Raw genomic sequence first — 18,525 nt, forward strand, 5'->3', positions numbered from 1 at the left:
CAATCTCCAGGCACCCACCTGTTTGCAAGAAACTGCATTGCCTGTCACGGAACAGAACAGGCGCTCTGGACCAAAGATCGTTTCTCTGGACGGTCAGATGTCAATCAGGCGGAATTCACGGTCCTGATTGGCTCTTCCGCGGCAGGTCACCGCCCCCCCCCCCCCCCCCCCCGCGGGAGTTTCGTCACCGCGCACGGCGTAGTTACCATGGAGATGGCTGGGAGGAGGGGCAAGCGGAGGGTTCTCCATCTTTCCCTCCGTCTCCATGAGGCGGCAGCAGGTGAGGTGAGTGTCCGCTCCGTACTCGGGGTAACAGGGCGGCCCCGATCGCCAGTCAGGCACTTTCCCTCCGTGAGGCGGCGGGCCAGGTGCGTGTGCGCTCCCGCTCCAAGCTCGGGGTATCAGGGCGGCCACGGCACCTCCAGCTGCGAGGGTCGAGGAGGCCGCGTGTTGGGCCCTCCGGCGGCGGGTCAGATAACGCGCTACAATCCCAGGTTTATTCGTATTCAATCCCACGTCTATTTGGTACTTTCAATCCAATTTTACGGTAAGTAAATTGATTCTGAATGTTCTTAGGATTTAAATTAACACAACTAGTAAAGCTGCAGCCTGGCAACTCCATTGGTAAACCTTCTGATTTAGTATCGCCAAAGCTCGGCGTGGTCATTCATACTGAGATACAAAGTCTGAATTACAGGTGGTGTAACAGATGGAGCGCTCCAGCGACCCCAGTTCGATCCTGACCTCTGCGCGGTTTGCACATTTTCCCTGCGAGCACGTGGGTTTCCTAGGCTGCTCCAACTTCCTCCAACATCTCAAAGACTTACCCACTGATTCCCATTGTTATCTAGACAACACTTCTTCCCACCCTGCTTCCTGTAAACCCCCTACTCCCAATTCCTCTGTCTATGCAGCATCTGTGCTCAGGATGAAGTTTCCCATGACAGGTCATTGGAGATGTCCTCATTCTTTAGTGAATGGGGGTTTCCCTCTTCCATTTTAAACGAGGCTCTCACTACGGTCTCCGCTCTTGCTTCCCCTCCCCTCATTCGTAACAAGGACAGAGTCCCCCTCCCCTGTCCTCACCTTCCACCCTATCAGCTGTCACATACAACATATAATCCTCCAACGGATCCCACTACTTGCCACACCTTCCCATCTCCACCCATTTTGGTGTTCTGCAGAGACTGTTCCCACCACAACTCTGTGGTCAACTCGTCCCTTCCCACCCAAACCACCCCCTCCCCAGGTACTTTCCCAGCAACCGCAGGAGATGCAACACCTGTCCCTTTACCTCCCCCCTTGACTCCACCCAAGGATCCCAAGTCTTTTCAGGTGAGGCAGAGGTTCACTTGCACTTCCTCCAACCGCATCTACTGTATCCGTTGTTCCAGGTGTTAACTCCTGTATATCGGCGAGACCAAGCACAGGGTCTGCGATTGTTTTGCTGAACACCTCTGCTTAGTCTGTCTTAACTAACCTAATCTCCTGGTTGCTCAGCACTTTAACTGCCCCTTTCATTCACAATCTGACCTTTCTGTCCTGGGCCGCCTCCATTGTCAGAGAGTGCGGCCCAGTGCAAATTGGAGGAACAGCACCTCATATTTCGCTTGGGTAGCTTACACCCCAACGGTATGAACATTGACTTATCTAACTTCAAGTAGCCCTTGTTTTCTCTTTCTCTCCATCCCCTCCCCTTCCCAGTTCTTCCACCAGTCTTGCTGTCTCCGACTAGATTTTATCTCTGTACCGCCCACTCCCCTGACATCAGTCTGAAGAAGGGTCTCGACCCAAAATGGCACCCATTCCTTTCTTTCCTTCTGCTGCCTGTCCTGCTGAGTTACTCCAGCATTTATGTGTCTGTCTTTATACAAGTGTTTGGGTTGGGATACATTTCCTTTCTGTTATGCCCACATGCAGAGTCGGTCAATTCAGGCTGTCAATTCATTGGAGTGTTTTACTTGTCCATGTCTTTTTTCTCCTTTCCTGGCTCTGTGATGAGTAATGTTTGGCATGTATTACCTGAACAGCCTGTGATGAGTTGTGGAAAGTTACACTGAGAGCTTGGGACTTTCTTTCTGTTTCCTTGAATCCATGTTCTAATGATCTAATGAGCAGTAAATGTTGAAGTACTGCAAGCACATGATTCTTACAATTGTTGGAGAACTGTAGAACACTGGCATTTTTGTAGAGCCATTTATGTCTTTAATGTGGAAAGCATTTAGTGACATCCTCTGAAATACGGCAAGATCCTTGTATGACAGTAGGAAAAATAAGTTATCTGTTGTAAATGCTGGTTGTGGTTCCTGTGGAGAAAATCTCTGCTCTTCAAAACATTGTCCTTAATCTTTTGCAGCAGTCTGAGAGCAGAGGTAGCTTCGTTTGCCATCTGCTATAAAATGATTGCTCCAACAGTATAGGGTAACCCCTGTTCGATTAATGCCAACAAATGCTGCCAAAACAGTTCAAAAGGTTATTCATTGCATTGGTGTTTGAGGTGATATTTGGAATCTTGTGTGTTATGAATATGTCATGCAGTATGTCAGGATAGTACATCACGCAGTGGGCCGAAGGGCCTGTTTCCATGCTGCATAACACCATTGCTCTAAACTACCTTTGACATATTTGTCAGATCTGAAAATTGTTGGTTCACATGCTTGATCAATGGTGTTTTATCATTAATGTTTTATTATTATTAATGTTTAATGCTTTCTGAGTCATTCGTAACTGTCACTATGTCATGTTGTTACTTGTGGGCCGAGCACCAAGGCAAATTCCTTGTATGTGAATACTTGGCCAATCAACTTACTTACTTATTCCCCCATTAAGTTGCGTTGTGTGTTATGATGAAGTGAGCATTATCAGCAATACGCTTCCAGCCCGAACTCTAGACTGATCCAAAGACGTCTTATTAATATTCAATACTCATATCCTTGAACAGTGCACCATATCGACCTCGCCAAGAGACTGACGGGATGGGGTTATCTCGCATACATATATTCAGTGAGGTGCTTATTTGAAATGAATTAATGAAAACATTCATGAAACCACGATGTCCAGGGAATGAGGAGATGGGTAGGCAATCAGATGTACATGCAATACAGCCTAACATTAGCATTTCTTGCTGTTAGCAGTTTTAAATTCAAATAAACTAACTCATCAAAGCTATTACTCCATCAGAATTAATGGTATTTAGGATTTAGCTATGGATTTACATTGATTAACACCTTCAAAATACCTGTTAGAATATATTGACTCATGGGAGGGAACCATGATATTGACAGGAATCCCAGGGGGAGAATGTGCAAGCTTCACAGACAGTAACTTGTCGGGATTGAATGTGGAGCTGCAGTGTTAAATGCTGCACCACTGTGCTACCCATATCTTATCAGCACAATGAGCAGGAGGAACAAGGAAATCAATTCAGCACAAGGAAATCAATTTTTTTTAAATCAAGAACTCTTTGCCCATTAAATCAAAATTACAACGGGTATGGGCATATTACGTAGTAATCTGGAGACCTGGACTAATATGAAAAAACAGGAAGTTCAAATCCCTGTAGATTTGTTAAAAAAATAATTTTGTGACAACTGGAAATAAAAGATGGCGATCAGTAAGTGAATATCATGACTTGTGATGATTGCTATGTTACAAAATTGCCATAAATGTAATGCATGTCTTTTAGGAGAGGATGCTTTTCAGCGTTGTTGGTGTGGTCTTTATTTGATTCCAGCCCGACATCAATATGATTAATGCCTAATTATCCTTCCAGGTGGTTTTTGCTGTTGTGCTGCTTGCATAATGTCCTCACAGAATGGTGCCATTTTGGGGGGAAATGTGTTGTCACCGGCTGTGTGGAGTATCTGGGATTGTTGGCGAGCACCTGCACTGCCAGATGGCCCATTATCCTGACAAATAATTTCAGTGAAAAGCTATTGCATCAGTGACAAATGTCGACATTGATTAATGTGGAAATTGCAGGAAGGGGGGAAATCCCACAATTAGACGCAGTTAATTACCCCCTTTACACATCCATTGCCATCAATGTTTTTCTCCTTTAAAGATATCAAACTAATTTTCACATGTTTTTATTTCTCTTGCGTTTCTTTAGTCTGCTGAGGGCAAATATGGAAGAATGGGCTAGAGAGAGTGCGGAGATGGAAGGCAATGATCTTGTTTACAATGCTGAAAGCCACACATCAGAGAAGACCTGATGGGACAATGTAGTGCACGGATAGTTGTATTTGAAAAGGTATGTTTGGAACTTGATCAGAAGCAATAAGTTAAAATCAACTGAGTAATTGGACTTTTTAAAATAAATTAAAGAATCCTCATGCCTAATTTTGATTTTATAAAATGTACTTAATTTTTAGATTGATTGTGGAATTGTTCTCTTCCATCTAGTTTTGAATGATTTGCTAGTAAATCTGAACAACCATAAGAAGATTTGAAGCTTTGACTCAAGAAACATGGACAGTTTGTAGAACAGTTATATAGATACTTCCTTTCCCCTGATCTATATACAGATTTTTAGCATATATCCACTTTGGGAGCAATTACAGCGGCCAATTAACGTAAAAACCCACATGTCTTTGGGATGTGGGAGGAAACCCTCGCAGACACAGGAATTATGCGCAAGCTCCATGCAAAAGAAAGAACCCGAGGACAGCTTCACAAACAATAACTTTCAGGCCAAGTATTTAAAGATGTTTCACTAACCTTTTCTATTTGTTGGGAAACAGGATGCAGTCCCAATCTCGGTAAGGCATTTGTGAGGAAAGGTTGCCTAGTCTCCTATGAAGATGTTGGAAATACATGTGAAATGAATAATCGATGGGTGATACTGGAAACCATTGATGTCAAAACAGGGTGATATGCAAGGATAATGAGGTACAATACGATATATATATATATATATATTTTTTTTTGGACCATTGCAAGATGGTTTGATTGACAGGGTAAATGGCAGGATTTGTTTGGTATGCATGTTATAATCTTGGGTTCTATTAATAAACAATGTATTGATCAATATTTTTGCAGTAATTTTATGACTGTTATAATACTGTATATACTACACATATAAACTTTTTTTTGCATTCTGTTTAAAGGTTATTTTGACATTAAGCCCTGTTTTTTTTTCCAAGTCCCTGTGCCCAAGTTCAATGATGAGTGATGTTTGGCATGTATTATCTGAACAGTCAGTGAGGAGTGTTAAAATAATTACTCTGAGAACTTGATCTTTATTTTACTGACTGTAGCTGCCTCTTGCAGAGACGGCAAAGATGCTTACAACGCTGAGGCAATAAGTGCAGTACAGGGGAGGGGAGGGGGGTTGGAGAATGTTTTTGACAGGTTACTTCACTCATGGCGATTTGTTTCAGATGCAATGGAATGCAGAACTGGCCATTTGTAAACAAGACTACCACACACTGTTCTCAGATGTAACATGCATCAGATAATTTCCATAAACACCAGTCAGTGTAATTGGATTGAAAGTCTCATCCCAGAGGAGACACACACACACAGGAGGGACCCATTCATCTTTGATGGTATGCTGATGGCTGACATTTTGTAGCTGATCAAGAAGAAAGCCCACGTGAAGAACTGAGGTCGTTCTGGAATGTGTCTGATGTGGAAATTCTTGAAATAAAGGCCTTCTGGCAATTTTGTTTTTTTGGTCTTGTTCTTTGAACAATGCTGTGATGCTGGGGCATAGAGGAACATTACATTTAGATGCAGTTCACTTAAGAGCTTGCATAAAGTGTGGGCAACCCATGTTATGGTGGAAACACCCATACAGAATTCACAAATCCATACATGACCACTTATAAATGGCATAACTCAATAACACTTAGGTTAAAAGCTGATAAGTATCTGCAGTTACTTGGAAATGCTAATGTGGGCTTAAATATTTCTAAATTTAGAGCCAAAAATTAAAGCTATACTTGCTGGCCTAGTGAGTATAGATGAATCCTGAGTCAGAGGGCATAGTGTGCCTGAAAAACTGTCCATATTTTGATTTTCCACAATATGAAACCATATTTGGCAATCCCTCAAATAATGTTTTTCTTAATAATAATGAGTACTACAGCTGCTGGTCATGGTAGGGGACAAGCTGAGATTTGCTTTGAACTAGATAAACTGGCTTTGGGTAAATGTTTACTGGTTTGAGATAAGACCATGGTTCTAAGGCCCTTCTGAAGCCCCATTTACTATGCTGCCATCAACTTCAAGTAGGTTTATCGACTTCCCATTCATGGCACGTTATAGATTGTTTCAATGCCCTGGTGTATGCAAATCACCCCAAGTGAGAGAAGACATACCCTTTTACCCAAAGATCCTATAGCAGAGCAAGATGGGTTACTCTCACGCAAACGTGTAGTACGTTCATGGGCGATTTTATGACTCATTTTAGTAACCTGCCCCCGCCATCTTGCTTCCGGCCAAAGATTGGATCCGCAGCGGGGAGAAGGAGTGCGCGGCCCGGGGCAGCGGGGAGAAGGAGTGCGCGGCCCGGGGCAGCGGGGAGAGGGAGTGCGCGGCCCGGGGCAGCGGGGAGAAGGAGTGCGCGGCCCGGGGCAGCGGGGCGAGAGAGTGCGGGGAGAAGGAGTGCGCGGCCCGGGGCAGCGGGGAGAGAGAGTGCGGGGAGAAGGAGTGCGGGGTCCGGGGCAGCGGGAAGGAGGAGGGGGGGGGGAGACATTGTAGTGAGGGGGCAGGCGAGGGAGTGCCGGGGGGGGGGGGGGGGGGGGAGGATAAGGCCTAGTGTGTGAAGTTGCGGGGAGGTTTACAATGTTTCTTATTTAATGTCCCTTGTCTAGTCTGAAATAAAGTTCATTATTGGATCAGAAGAAATATAATTGTGTGTGTTATATGATTATATACATTTATATAATTTTCATGTATGTGTGTTTATAAACATTTTATTCTTTAACAAGAATTAACAGAATTATGAACTAACAGAATTATAAATCTAACCCTATATCACGCACAAAAACGTCCCCCGCAATGTCAATCACCCTGCGAGTCGGGTCGGTTCCGGTTACTACAAAATCAACGCAAACACTGCTTGTGAACCATTTAAAAAGAAATGATTTAAAAAACATTAAAAAAAAGACAATTACCAGAACCAAATTTTATTCTTGACAAGAAGTATGAACTGACAGATTTATGAATCTAACCCACACAAACTGTTTCCCCACAACATTGATTACACTGCGAGTCGGGTCGGGTAGGCTCAGGTTACTAAAATGGGCGTGGAAAAATGCCCATGATCCCCTCCATAGCGTACTACACGTCAGTCCATTGCATTTCGCAGGAGTAGCCTATCTTGCTCTGCTACAAGATCTTTGCTTTTACCTCTCTTTCCTAATGGTTACCAGCTGCAACAAAGTAAATATATTTAGCATTCTGCATTAACTACTTATATAAGTCTGCACTACAACACTGAAGCTAAATGCTTATGGGGTGACTGCATATTTGGTCAACTAGAACTGGGCTTTGGACAGGGAGTCTGATTTTGGTGTCAATGCTCATCTTCCAACTAAGCTTTTACAGCGAGACAGGCAGAAAATCCCACTTCACACTTGTTCTTAACCCATATTTTAATTGTTTGTATGTTATCCACCTTGTCTTGCATGTTTAGCTTTATTTAAGTTATCTTCCCCAACCTTTCCCTACACTTAACTGAATCTAAGACTACATACTGGCCCAAGAAGCTTGCTGATTAACCTGAATAATTCCAGCACCTGCAGTGTGTGGTTCATTTTATTGCTAGGCTATGAAATTAGTTCCAGTTTCAGAGAATGCAAGATGGCAATTGAACCTGAACAAAATAGGGAACAAGTGCACACGTTTAAATATTTATTTATTTTAATGACATGTATACAGAAAAGTTAATACATTAGGACAAATAAGATGTAGATATAGGATAGAAGATAGAAATAATAGATTGACATACATGTGCAAAGTTAATCATTTGTCATCTTGCCAAAGAGTTAATCTTGCAAGGAAATTCTGGCCTTGATTAAATAGTGATTTCTGAACTATTCTCTCCCCCTCCCACCTCCCCAATTATTACAAGCCAGTCCCTGCTCAAATTTCAAGATTTGCAGAAACAACTAGTCTCCATAAGACTGGTCAAAAATGGATATACTTATCTATCCCCTCATTTGTAAATTAGACTAGTCAGCCGTGGAATTGCCATCTTAGTCAAAATCTGTCCAATATTCTTATGCTGACAATTTGCTGAAGCGATTCAGGCTTATATTGAGCAAATCGGAGACCCCTTAACACTCCCATGAAGTAGTCAATGGTGCTGCCATATTTAAGCGTGTCTGATTTGGCATTCCTTGTATATCATATTGGGAAACTAGCTCTGACCTCTTAAAATAACCTGGAATTTCACAGGTTAGGATGGTGTTTCACACATAAAAAATTCCAAGCTTTTCAATATACCGGGGCAGGAATCCAAAAGATACCAACAAGGAAGAGTTCCGGAAATACCATTTTTTTTTAAAAACGTTCTTTGGATTAAATTTAATTTAATAATTTTTAGCAGCAATTATATAACTGGTTGGATATGTAGTCAACTACTTGCAAAGCACTTAAATATCAAATGCAGCCACGTCCCTTGTACCATTTGTAGTGGAATGGAATAGTACAGTAGTGAGGATGGCTGTGGTAGAGGATGAATAATCTCATTTTCAGATTCCATCCCTGCATGCCAAGTGTGGTATCTGCTGCCATGTCCTGAGGTTGATCAGGACTTGGTTAAGTTTCTCCATCCACAAATTCCTCTCTTCTTTCGTGTCAGCTGACAGCCAGTGTCTGCAAGTAACAGTAGCAGGTTACAAGGTAGCATTGGTTTGTATTCCACATGTTGAATAAAAGTTTTTCTTATGAAATACTAAGTATTTCACTTGCATAGCAAAAGTCTTGTCTTAAATCCAAGTCTTCCTAGCAACATTGCAGGCACTGCAATTCATGCAGATAATACAACCACTGCCTCTCAGCATCAGTACGTTTCAATCCTGACCACGGGTTCTCTTCCCCCACCGCATAAAATATGGGTTGTATTTTGCCGTGTGATAGAATTGGTGGGGAGGGGGATAATGAGTGCAGGGAAAATAACAAAGGGATTAATGCAAATGAGTGGGTTGATAGTGTAGACAGAGGGTCAAGTTCTGTTCTGCACCAACAAACAAGTGGAAAAACAGGAATAAACACAAAAGATCTACCATTCACCGATTCTACTACAAATCTGAAGTTTACAAAAAACATAACAGCCTAATGAACCACCAGACAGCAACATGTAACGCCATAAAGAGGTGAAAATGGATGCGAAGATAGCCAAACAACATGTTTCTCCCATATACCAGGACCATGAAATTAGGTGAAAGTTTAATGGCATCTTTTTTGAGAAGCAGTGGCTTGGAGAAATGTTTCGCAAACCCATTTCAAAATTAAGCATTTAATAATGGCTAATCCAACTTACTTGGTAAAGCAGAATTTGTCTCGACACTGTACAATTAGTGTTTCATGATCATCTTTAGACAGAGGCGATGCTGTGATCAGCTCCAAGGTTTTACGCCTGGAACAGAACTCACGACTGGCAGGTTCAATCTTGTCTGTGGTACAGTTGGCCAAGTTAATGCACCCAATAGGTTTCTGGACAAAATAAAGTTTTCCAATGCATTAATTTCCTGGGATAAATAAAGTTATATCGTATAATAATACAAATGTATAAATTGTTGTTATATGGCCAGCAATTCAAAGTAACTAATTACACCACACAAATTTTAATAGCAGGTATTTGAGTGAAGCCCAAAAGATGTACACTACATTCCAAAGCATTCAGAGAATTTTCCAAATCTTGAATCATTTATTGTTTCCTGGGTACACCTCAACCATAATAATGACCAGTATGGCAGTTCCTTAAAAATACAAAAGAAACTGGAATCTAAAATGATTAATATTGGTGAATTTGTGGATCCCAGTCAAGGCAGAGAACCTGTAATTATTCTCAAGGTCATTGACTGAAGAGCAAAAAAATCTGCTGGCGTTTCTATTCAATGCTCTTCCATACAGATATGGGAAGTAGAATCAAGCCCAGCCACAATGGCCCAGTGTTCAGATGCTCTGCTATCTACCAGATTATATAAAGAATTTCAATTTAATAAGTAAAAATATTGCTAGTACCTTTGGAATCATATGGTTTAAACAAGGGTTATCAAGGGGAGGAGGGGAGACTATGATGAAAGTTGTTTTGTAAACAGTGAAAGTGCAGATAAATTGTGAACTTGCATAGTAATATTAATTTTGGCAAAGGAAAAATAGATTTGCATTTAGTCTTGATTTTTACAATTCTACTTCATTTTGAAGTGGCAAATCATCCAATTGATTTGGATAGAGTACAAATCTGTAGTGAAAAAGTTGTATGTTATTAATCACCGTGTGTTTCTCTTCATTGGGGTAAGTCCAATAGGAAAGTGTGTTGCCAGACAACACAAACCACCGGCGATGCCATGCACCAAACCCACTCACATCCTCAAATATAGTCTGTGAAAAGAGGCAGTATCAGTACAAAATGATTCCATATTCAAGAACTAGGCAAAGCAGCTTTTGAAACTTCTTATTGCGCTGCTTGGTCAACAAAAGACAAGACAAATTTATTGGAGAATCCATTGTACACATCGGAATACTTCAGGCATTGCTGTTCTATATTAACAAACATCTTTAAATGGGTGTTTGGTAGACTGAGCATGAGTGGGAAGAAACCAAATTGCATCAATATCCTATTTGTAATACATTCACTTCAAAAAAAACTTTAAAAAACAGCAATTACCAGGAATCCCGAATACTCAATGGTGGAGTGAAAATGGCACTGCAGTTTCAAATATACGGCACCTTCAAGGGGAGATAGGAATGGGACCTGCATTTAGGTAAAGGAAATGCATTAGTACTTCAGGATAACTAATTTTACAGTACACCTCCATATATTTAATTCCAGCCCAACAGAAAGCTAACACGAATAGAAACAAGCTCACATACGTATGGAATAATAAAATTAGTAAAGGTTAACCACACTGTAAGGAACCAGAATGAGAATTTTGCAAGTGCAATAAATAGGGAAGCAAGCCATAGCTCAGTCCAGGCAACTTCTGCACTATGCCATGCCATGCTATGCTTGAAAAAATTCAAAATAGAACCATACAAAATCAAGGCAGAAATGGAGGAAATTCCAACCAGCTGGATCAGCTACTGCTACTTTGCACAAAGCTGTAGTTTCGACTAGAGAATATATGCAAGTTATCCATTTCCACACACTCCAAAATGAAAATCACAATTCAGTATAATATACAGCCACTACTGTATGAAATTTAAATATTAGAACAAAGAACAAATTTTGCTTTTGCAAATAGCAGGCAATCCAAAATACATTTTCTAGTCACAAACTAAAGCTGTGATACACAAAGGAAAATCTAATGATTAGAAGCATCTTGATATTAGTTAACTGCAGCAACCTTTTCCTGAAACTCATCTCCAAGCAGTTGCCTGACTTTTCCATCAAGCTTCATCTATAGTAAAGAGAGCACAAGCAAAAATTAATTGACATTTACAGCTTGCAAGTTTTGTTTTAAAAAGAGGAACCATCTCTGTCTGAATAGCACTTAAGATACCTCATCTGTTCTCACGTTCCAATGACTAATCTGCAGCTCAGACATTATGTGAACAATCACAAGAATGAGCACTGGAAGTTTTCTACAAAGATAATTCACAATGACCAGCAACCCATTGAGAAGAACATCACAAAGTAACCATTTCCATAAAGAGCAAAACTCAGTGGAAGGACTGATCCTCTGTTTCATGTTTAGCCTAACATAGCCTTTTGAGATTAGTTGCAAACTTTAATTGGGGTATTAAGTTTCATAGCGGCATAACATTCTAAATAGCTTACAGAGCATAAATGTTACTTGTTGTTAAACATATATGCATCTGTGAGTAGCGGGGATGATAATGGGCAACATCCCTGCAGTACACGTGCAACCAAGGAATTTTAGAGTTGTTGAGTTCAGGTCTGAAGCGCAAACATTGCACAGCATCAGGGAAGAATTGCCCGTATATTTGCGCATAAGGCGTTCACATCCCTTAGCTTAGGTAGGTTTAGAATACTAGAGGGGCTGTCCCACTGCAGCGACCTATTCTGCGAGTTAAGAAGAGTGTCTTCGACCTTCAAGCTGGAGGGCACTCGCCTGGAAAACCTCAAGCTGGATCGACCGTCAGGGTTGAATGCGAGCTGGATCAACCGACCGCACATACACACACACACATCGCAAAGGCGGGGGCCAGGGAAAGCGGGAGAGCACTGTCTGAAATTCAGACCCACGATGAAGAGGAAGGAAAGACGGCTGCACAGTCCTTTAGAGAGCGCGGAGGGGGGGGGGGGGGGGGGGGGGAAGGGAGGATAGAAGGAGTGGAGACACTTTTAAGAAGTACTAGACCAAGTGCAGACCCGTTGGGTCTGTTCCCCCAACATGCAGTTGCAGGGGGGCCTCCACTGCACTACGAGTTAAAAAGAACCATGCCGACCAAATTTTACTTGCGGGAATTTTTTCAACATGCTGAAAAATTTTCTGCGACCTATCTGAGGCCGCCCGCGAGTATTCGGGAACTTCCCTCGAGCATGAAGGAGAGTTCCAGTGGCCTCATAGGGCCTCCTAGGACCACATGTCGACTATGCTGCGAGTTTGAGTCGAGGGCAAACTCGTCTAAACTCGCAGATTAGGTCGCCGTAGTGGGATATCCCCTTAACAGATAGTATGCAATCACAGCAAATATGCAACTACCAGCTTTAATTAACAGGCAGTCCACGTATATTTGGTAATTCAGAACATTACACCTGGGTGGGTTGTCTGACTGACCATAGATTCCTAATCGGGACAGGATCGAGGGGAAATTACATGACTCATGTAGTGGCAAATCTTTAGAATTTTCCACCCAAGGGAGCTGCGTAGCCTGGTACATTCAAGGCGGATGGGAATTTTGAGGTTAAGGGAACCGACAGACCAAGAGAGATAAAAAGGTCAGCTATGCCCGTGCAACCCAAGGCGGCCTTGTTGAGCTACTCCCGCTTCTACCCCTATGTTCATTAGACTGCAACGAGAGACTTGATTGTATAATATAGTCATATGTAGCTATTCTATTACAAGTGTCTAGTGAGAGGTATAAAGCATCCTCCTCTCACTACAGTGAATATGCAGAGGCAAGGAGGAAGAGGCTGGTTTGTGTGATTGGCTAGGTTAGTTTCACAACTGCAATTTTTTTTGCAGTTTTGGGCAGAGATGTTGCCAAACCAAGCTGAGATGCATCTCCCAAAAGGATGCTTTTTATGGTGCATCTGTAGAAGTTGGTAATAATCATGGAGACATGCCAAAATTGCTTAGTCTTCTGAGGAGGTAGAGGTATTGCTGTGCTTACTTGGCCATAGCTTCAATGTGGTTGGTCCAGGACAAATCGTTGGTGATATTTATTGTTAGGAACGTGAAGCTCTCCACCACTTTGGCATAATTGATGCTGGCAGGGATCTAAAAGAGACTGATTGGTTCAGGAGTCTGATAGCAGTAGGAAAGAAGCTGCCCAGGCAACTTTTCCAAGAAAGTAGGAGAAAGGAATGAGTGGCAGGCATTCTTTATACGTTGAGCCTTCCTGATGCAAAGTAGTGAAAATGGACAAGATGGAAAGAAATGACGAGCCCATGATGTACGAGTTGAATATCTCACAGGTAAGCTGTATATTCAGAGTTTTATGGTCCTACAAGAATCAAAATAACCAGGATGGGGCAGAAAGAGTTAAATCAAAAATCCAGCCATGATTTTAATACGCAAGAGAAGACTTGAAATGTTGGATAGCCTGTTTCTACTTCTTAGACTCCAGTATTTAGAAGTTGGAAATTTATAGTCTACCCATAATTCTCTTATAAAACAATGCCAAAAATCAATTGGATACAAGTCTACTAAATCCTTAAGAACAAATAGTAAATCAAAATTGTTACTGCTTACAAAAAAATGTCAAGTTATCTTTCTTTGGGTAAAGATACTGTCTAAAATGTCAATCACCAGGCTAAATTCTATCGTGGAAGCACTAAACAGTTTCAACAATTGAATAGCTCGGGTGAAAAGGTAATGAGAAGCTCAAAGATAAACATTATGAGAAATCCAGCATGCTAAAAATCAATAGAGTGATACCACCAAAACTGTGGTAAGAAAGACAGGGAAGTTCACTGCACAGAACTCAATATATGAAAAGCGTGCTTAAGAGCTGCGCAATTTATGCCTTCAAGGATTAAAATTTGACTGGCGCAGATTAATGGTCTCATTCATAAATTGCCCGCCCCATCAATTATGAAGTTTCAGCAATTTAGAAATCTGAGATGATCTTAAATCACATTTTGTCCCTAGTTTGGACCAGATCATTCCTCCAGCTGCAACCACCATCTCATGGGTTAATTTTGGGTCAAAACCCTTCATCTGGACTGATATGGTAAAGGGGAAGTAACCAGTATAAAGAGGTGGGGGTGCAGGGGTGAAAGGGGCAGGGCAAGAGTTAGCAGGCGATTTTGGATACAGGCGTAAAGAGGTTGATAGAGAAATCTGGTGGGGAGGGAGGGGTGGAGATAGCAGAGGATGGGAGGCAATGAGAGGAGAACAAGCAGCTACAGATTCTAGAATCTAATAGGAAGGGAAAGTGAAGAATGGAACTGAATGAGATGTGGTAGCTGATGGGAACAAGAGGGAGGGGGAGGGGAAGGGGAACCAGTGGGAGCAGTGTATGGCGGAGCCTGGGAAAAGAAAGATACCGCCTATGACCAACATATTGAAAACTCAAGACTTACTTTGTCCAGTGCAAACTTGTCTTTGCCCAGAGATGCCAGAGTGATTGTGTGAGACCCAACCAGTACAAACCTACTGGCACGTATCGAACTGCCAAGAACAGGACTAGCACCTACAAAGAACAGTGGAAAGTGCAAGCAAGTGTTAAGTGAGCAGTAATGAAGTAAACAACAAAGGTAGAGTGTTAAATTAGAACAAGAATATTTAAGGGCATCCACAATGAGCGTGAAGAATAGTGAAATACAAGGCTGTTTTCACAAAACTGTTTAGGTCGAATAAACATTTAATGCCGATAGATTTAAGGATAATGAAATCGTTAAGCAAAAATGGATCTAGACAGGCCATGATATAATTGAAAGGCAGCACTGGATGAATAGTTTACCTATGCCCATGTTCCATCTGGTCATTCACAAACCATATATTCATTGCAAGCAATACTGATCAATGGGAAATAAGAAAGTCATATGCCATTCTGCAGATCTCCACTACAAGGTGGATAGGATTACAACAGCTTCCGCACCCCAAAAGGAAAAAAGGTCCTATGCTCTGCAAAAAGACATATTGACCACTGACAAGTGCCGTAAATATAGTGGATTGGGCAGGGACAAAGGAAAAGATAAGCAAATCCCAATCTATACATCTATGTGTCCAGAAAAACAGGAACAAGCCTGCTTCTCCATTCACGTGCCTGCTCAAGTACTTAGCGTCTTCTTTCATTTGACTTAATATGACAAATAACATTTGAAGTAAAACTAGTAGCTCATACCTACTCCAATCTGCAGTAAGAAAAACAATCTTAGATGGTTACAATGTTACTACATGGTATTTAAATACAATGATAACCTAGAGTTATATTATCACAATAGCAACAGTGGTGCACCCACTTTGAGTAGTTAACAGAGGATTCAATCACTGCACCATAAGGTCCAGATCAAAACAACATTCTGGTGAAAGATACAAGTGAATGGTCATCGTAAGATCTATTGTGATTGTATGATTGTACACTACTGCATAGAAAGAGATTAGATTTTTAAAAAACTACTAATGCAGTGACAATAACATTTAATAATTGTATTTTATGCAAATGTTGATTTCCATTAACTCACCAGGCGACTGTAAGTTTGTTTTCTGAAAAGGAAAAAGAATACAACATGAACTCTTTCCTTCTGGTGATTGGTTCTGAGAAGTACAATTCTAGAAACAAACCAAAGCATTAGATTCACCATGTTATGCACAGTAAAGATTGCATTTCAGCTTGTAAAGAAAAGTACAATCACGAACAAGGCATGCTGATGTGTTGTGAAGGGGAGGGGTGACAAATCAATCTTGAGGCACAAGCCTCAGGCATTTTCCTGTACCTGGTGTTAAAATGAAATGCTTTCTTCTGATTCAACAGCAAACTTAATTGACGGATGCGTTTCCATACAATACTAACAGCTACAAAGTACAAATAGTAAAGCAGCAACATGATCTGAAACATATACCTTTAACCTTTCAAGTACATTTGAACCTGCTGAAGGGAATTGCCAGTGTCTATCTCAGAAGAAGCTGAATGTCAGCTCTCAGACACCTCATCATTCCTCCCAAACACTAATATGACTCAAGATCTGCGGAAATAATGCGCAAATATGGAAGGAGGCAATTTAGGCCCATCACATCCACACCAGCCCAAACAGCAACCCAATTCTGCAAATTCTTCATTTTAACTATTCGCCCCACATTACAATCAACATCCCACCTTGTGCCAGGAGAATTTTACAGTGCTAATTAACTTACCGACCTGCAAATCGTTGTGATGTGGGAGGAAAGCAGAGCATCTGGGAGAAAACTCAGTTACAGGAAGAACACACAAACTCAATGCAGACAGCGCCCACGGTCAGGATTGAACTCAGGTTGCTGAAGCCGAGACCACAGCTGCTAAATATATTTTTCCATTGTGCATTCCTGAGAAATCTATTTAATTAAAAGTCTCATCTTGACCACTTCGTGTCTGCGCTGTATATCGATTTTAGAAAAAATTAGAAAAACCGCTACCCTGTATCGCTGTGATTTTTAGCGGTCTTATTCAGTCTTCCTCCGCTGAGCCAGCCCTGAGGATTTTTCCCATCGATGAAAAACATTTTTTTTTATGAGTTTAAAAAACCATGAGATCAGCTGATTGGTCCTCTCGCCTATAAAACCCCGGATGCCTGGACATGAGTCAGTCACTGCAAGATCGTGAGGGAGAGGCCACGGCTGTCATTCTAAGGCGTGAATCAACTGAACTGTGAGTCTGCAATGTACTTGCAATAAATGATTTGTTAGCTCTTAATGACAATCCCATGAGTTGTTTGGTCTGCTGCCCTGCCTGTGCTTGAAAGTGCAATGTTTTATTAGGTCAGATTGTGTTTGGAAGGAATAAATGCTTAATAGGTCCGACTGTTTAGTCCAAAAGTCCCGCTCATTTCGTGACTTCCGCTTAGTGGACAGATCGCACTGACTGCGTAATTTCCACGGAGTGCAGAGGTCACGCTGATTGCGGAAGTGCTGCTGACTGCAGAAGCCCCTCAGCTGTGTGTAGATTCAAGAAGGTTTACTGTCATATACATGGTGTGTGTGTGTGTGTGTGTGTGTGTGTGCATGTGTGAGTCTGAGATTGCGTGTGAGTCTGGGTGCGAGTGTGAGACACACACACGGTCCTCACCCCTTTGCCCAACTTAGGTGACAGTTTAGTTCCCAGTATCCATCAGAGGCTCATCAACTCCCCAGCATTAATCCTCCCTTTCCCTATGGCTGCCACTCCGTCAGACATAATTCTCAACCACATCTCCATTTCCTGCACTTCACTCACCCTTTTTTCGATAAGTATGTCATCTTCCACCCAAATTCGGCAGATCATCCTTCAATATTTCTGCCTCCTCCAACAGGATTCCACCACCAACCCACATTCCCATCCCCATCAACATTCCAAAGGGATATCCCCTTAAATGTCCTGTTACAAACCATTCTCCATCTCACAATATCCCATCCAAACGAAGATTTGGCACCTGCTATTTTACATCTATCTCAATATCTACGGAACCAAGCAATCTTTCTTTACGAAACAGAAGTTTAGTGCATTGCATTCATAGGGTTCTGCACATTAAATGGAACAAATTCAAGTATCCCCCTATCTCACCTACAGTATCTTCTACAGATGTAGGTATACTTTATATCAAATTTGTTTCATTTCTTCTTCATGCCTCCTACTGCTGATCTTTAACTCAATGTTACCTTGACAATACCGATTGCATTAGACACTCATGTTCTCTCCATGACCTAAAACATGCTTGTCTTCTCAGTTTTCCATTTCTGATAAAGAATCCTTGACCAGAAACTTAAAATGTGTCTCGCCACAGACACTGGATGACTTCCAGTATTTCCTGCAGATTTTAAGCTGCAAATACATTTACTCCGATCAGCTTAGACATGCATCACACAGGCCATGTTACTGGTGATTATTTCTTTGCATTTACTGCAAATAACATATTCTGTCATGCAACTTCATTGGAATTTTGCCCAATTTTTTAGTTACTACATTAAAACATTGCAAATTTTAAAACTTCAGTATGGGCAAAAGGTAAACCAATAGCATGCATTTTATGGCTTTTGTCTATTA

General features: G+C 41.5%; 1 protein-coding gene and 1 long non-coding RNA gene across 8 annotated transcripts in view; one reads left to right on the forward strand and one right to left on the reverse strand.

Annotated features, from left to right (window-relative positions):
* Nucleotides 1-291: 291 nt before the first annotated feature.
* LOC116982690 lies at nt 292-5,673 on the forward strand. Its single transcript, XR_004414516.1, has 4 exons — nt 292-547; nt 4,112-4,252; nt 4,743-4,890; nt 5,382-5,673. It is a non-coding gene; the product is annotated as an uncharacterized LOC116982690 (long non-coding RNA).
* A 2,174-nt stretch (nt 5,674-7,847) lies between these two features.
* The window catches only part of LOC116982691 (anillin-like), a 53,453-nt gene continuing 42,775 nt past the window's right edge, over nt 7,848-18,525 (reverse strand). For 5 of the 7 annotated variants that reach the window (XM_033036058.1, XM_033036052.1, XM_033036054.1 and 2 more), the window contains 7 exons: nt 15,995-16,016; nt 14,891-15,000; nt 11,523-11,576; nt 10,844-10,930; nt 10,450-10,557; nt 9,494-9,666; nt 7,848-8,826 (listed from right to left, as the gene is read on the reverse strand). In XM_033036058.1, the coding sequence (XP_032891949.1) occupies nt 8,703-8,826; nt 9,494-9,666; nt 10,450-10,557; nt 10,844-10,930; nt 11,523-11,576; nt 14,891-15,000; nt 15,995-16,016 (678 nt within the window). In that variant the 3' untranslated portion in view covers nt 7,848-8,702. The remainder of the gene's footprint in view (nt 8,827-9,493; nt 9,667-10,449; nt 10,558-10,843; nt 10,931-11,522; nt 11,577-14,890; nt 15,001-15,994; nt 16,017-18,525) is intronic. The other 2 variants (XM_033036056.1, XM_033036057.1) reach the window with 1 other exon arrangement.

This window comes from Amblyraja radiata, chromosome 17, assembly GCF_010909765.2.
Source record: "Amblyraja radiata isolate CabotCenter1 chromosome 17, sAmbRad1.1.pri, whole genome shotgun sequence".
NCBI classification, from domain to species: Eukaryota; Metazoa; Chordata; class Chondrichthyes; order Rajiformes; family Rajidae; genus Amblyraja; species Amblyraja radiata.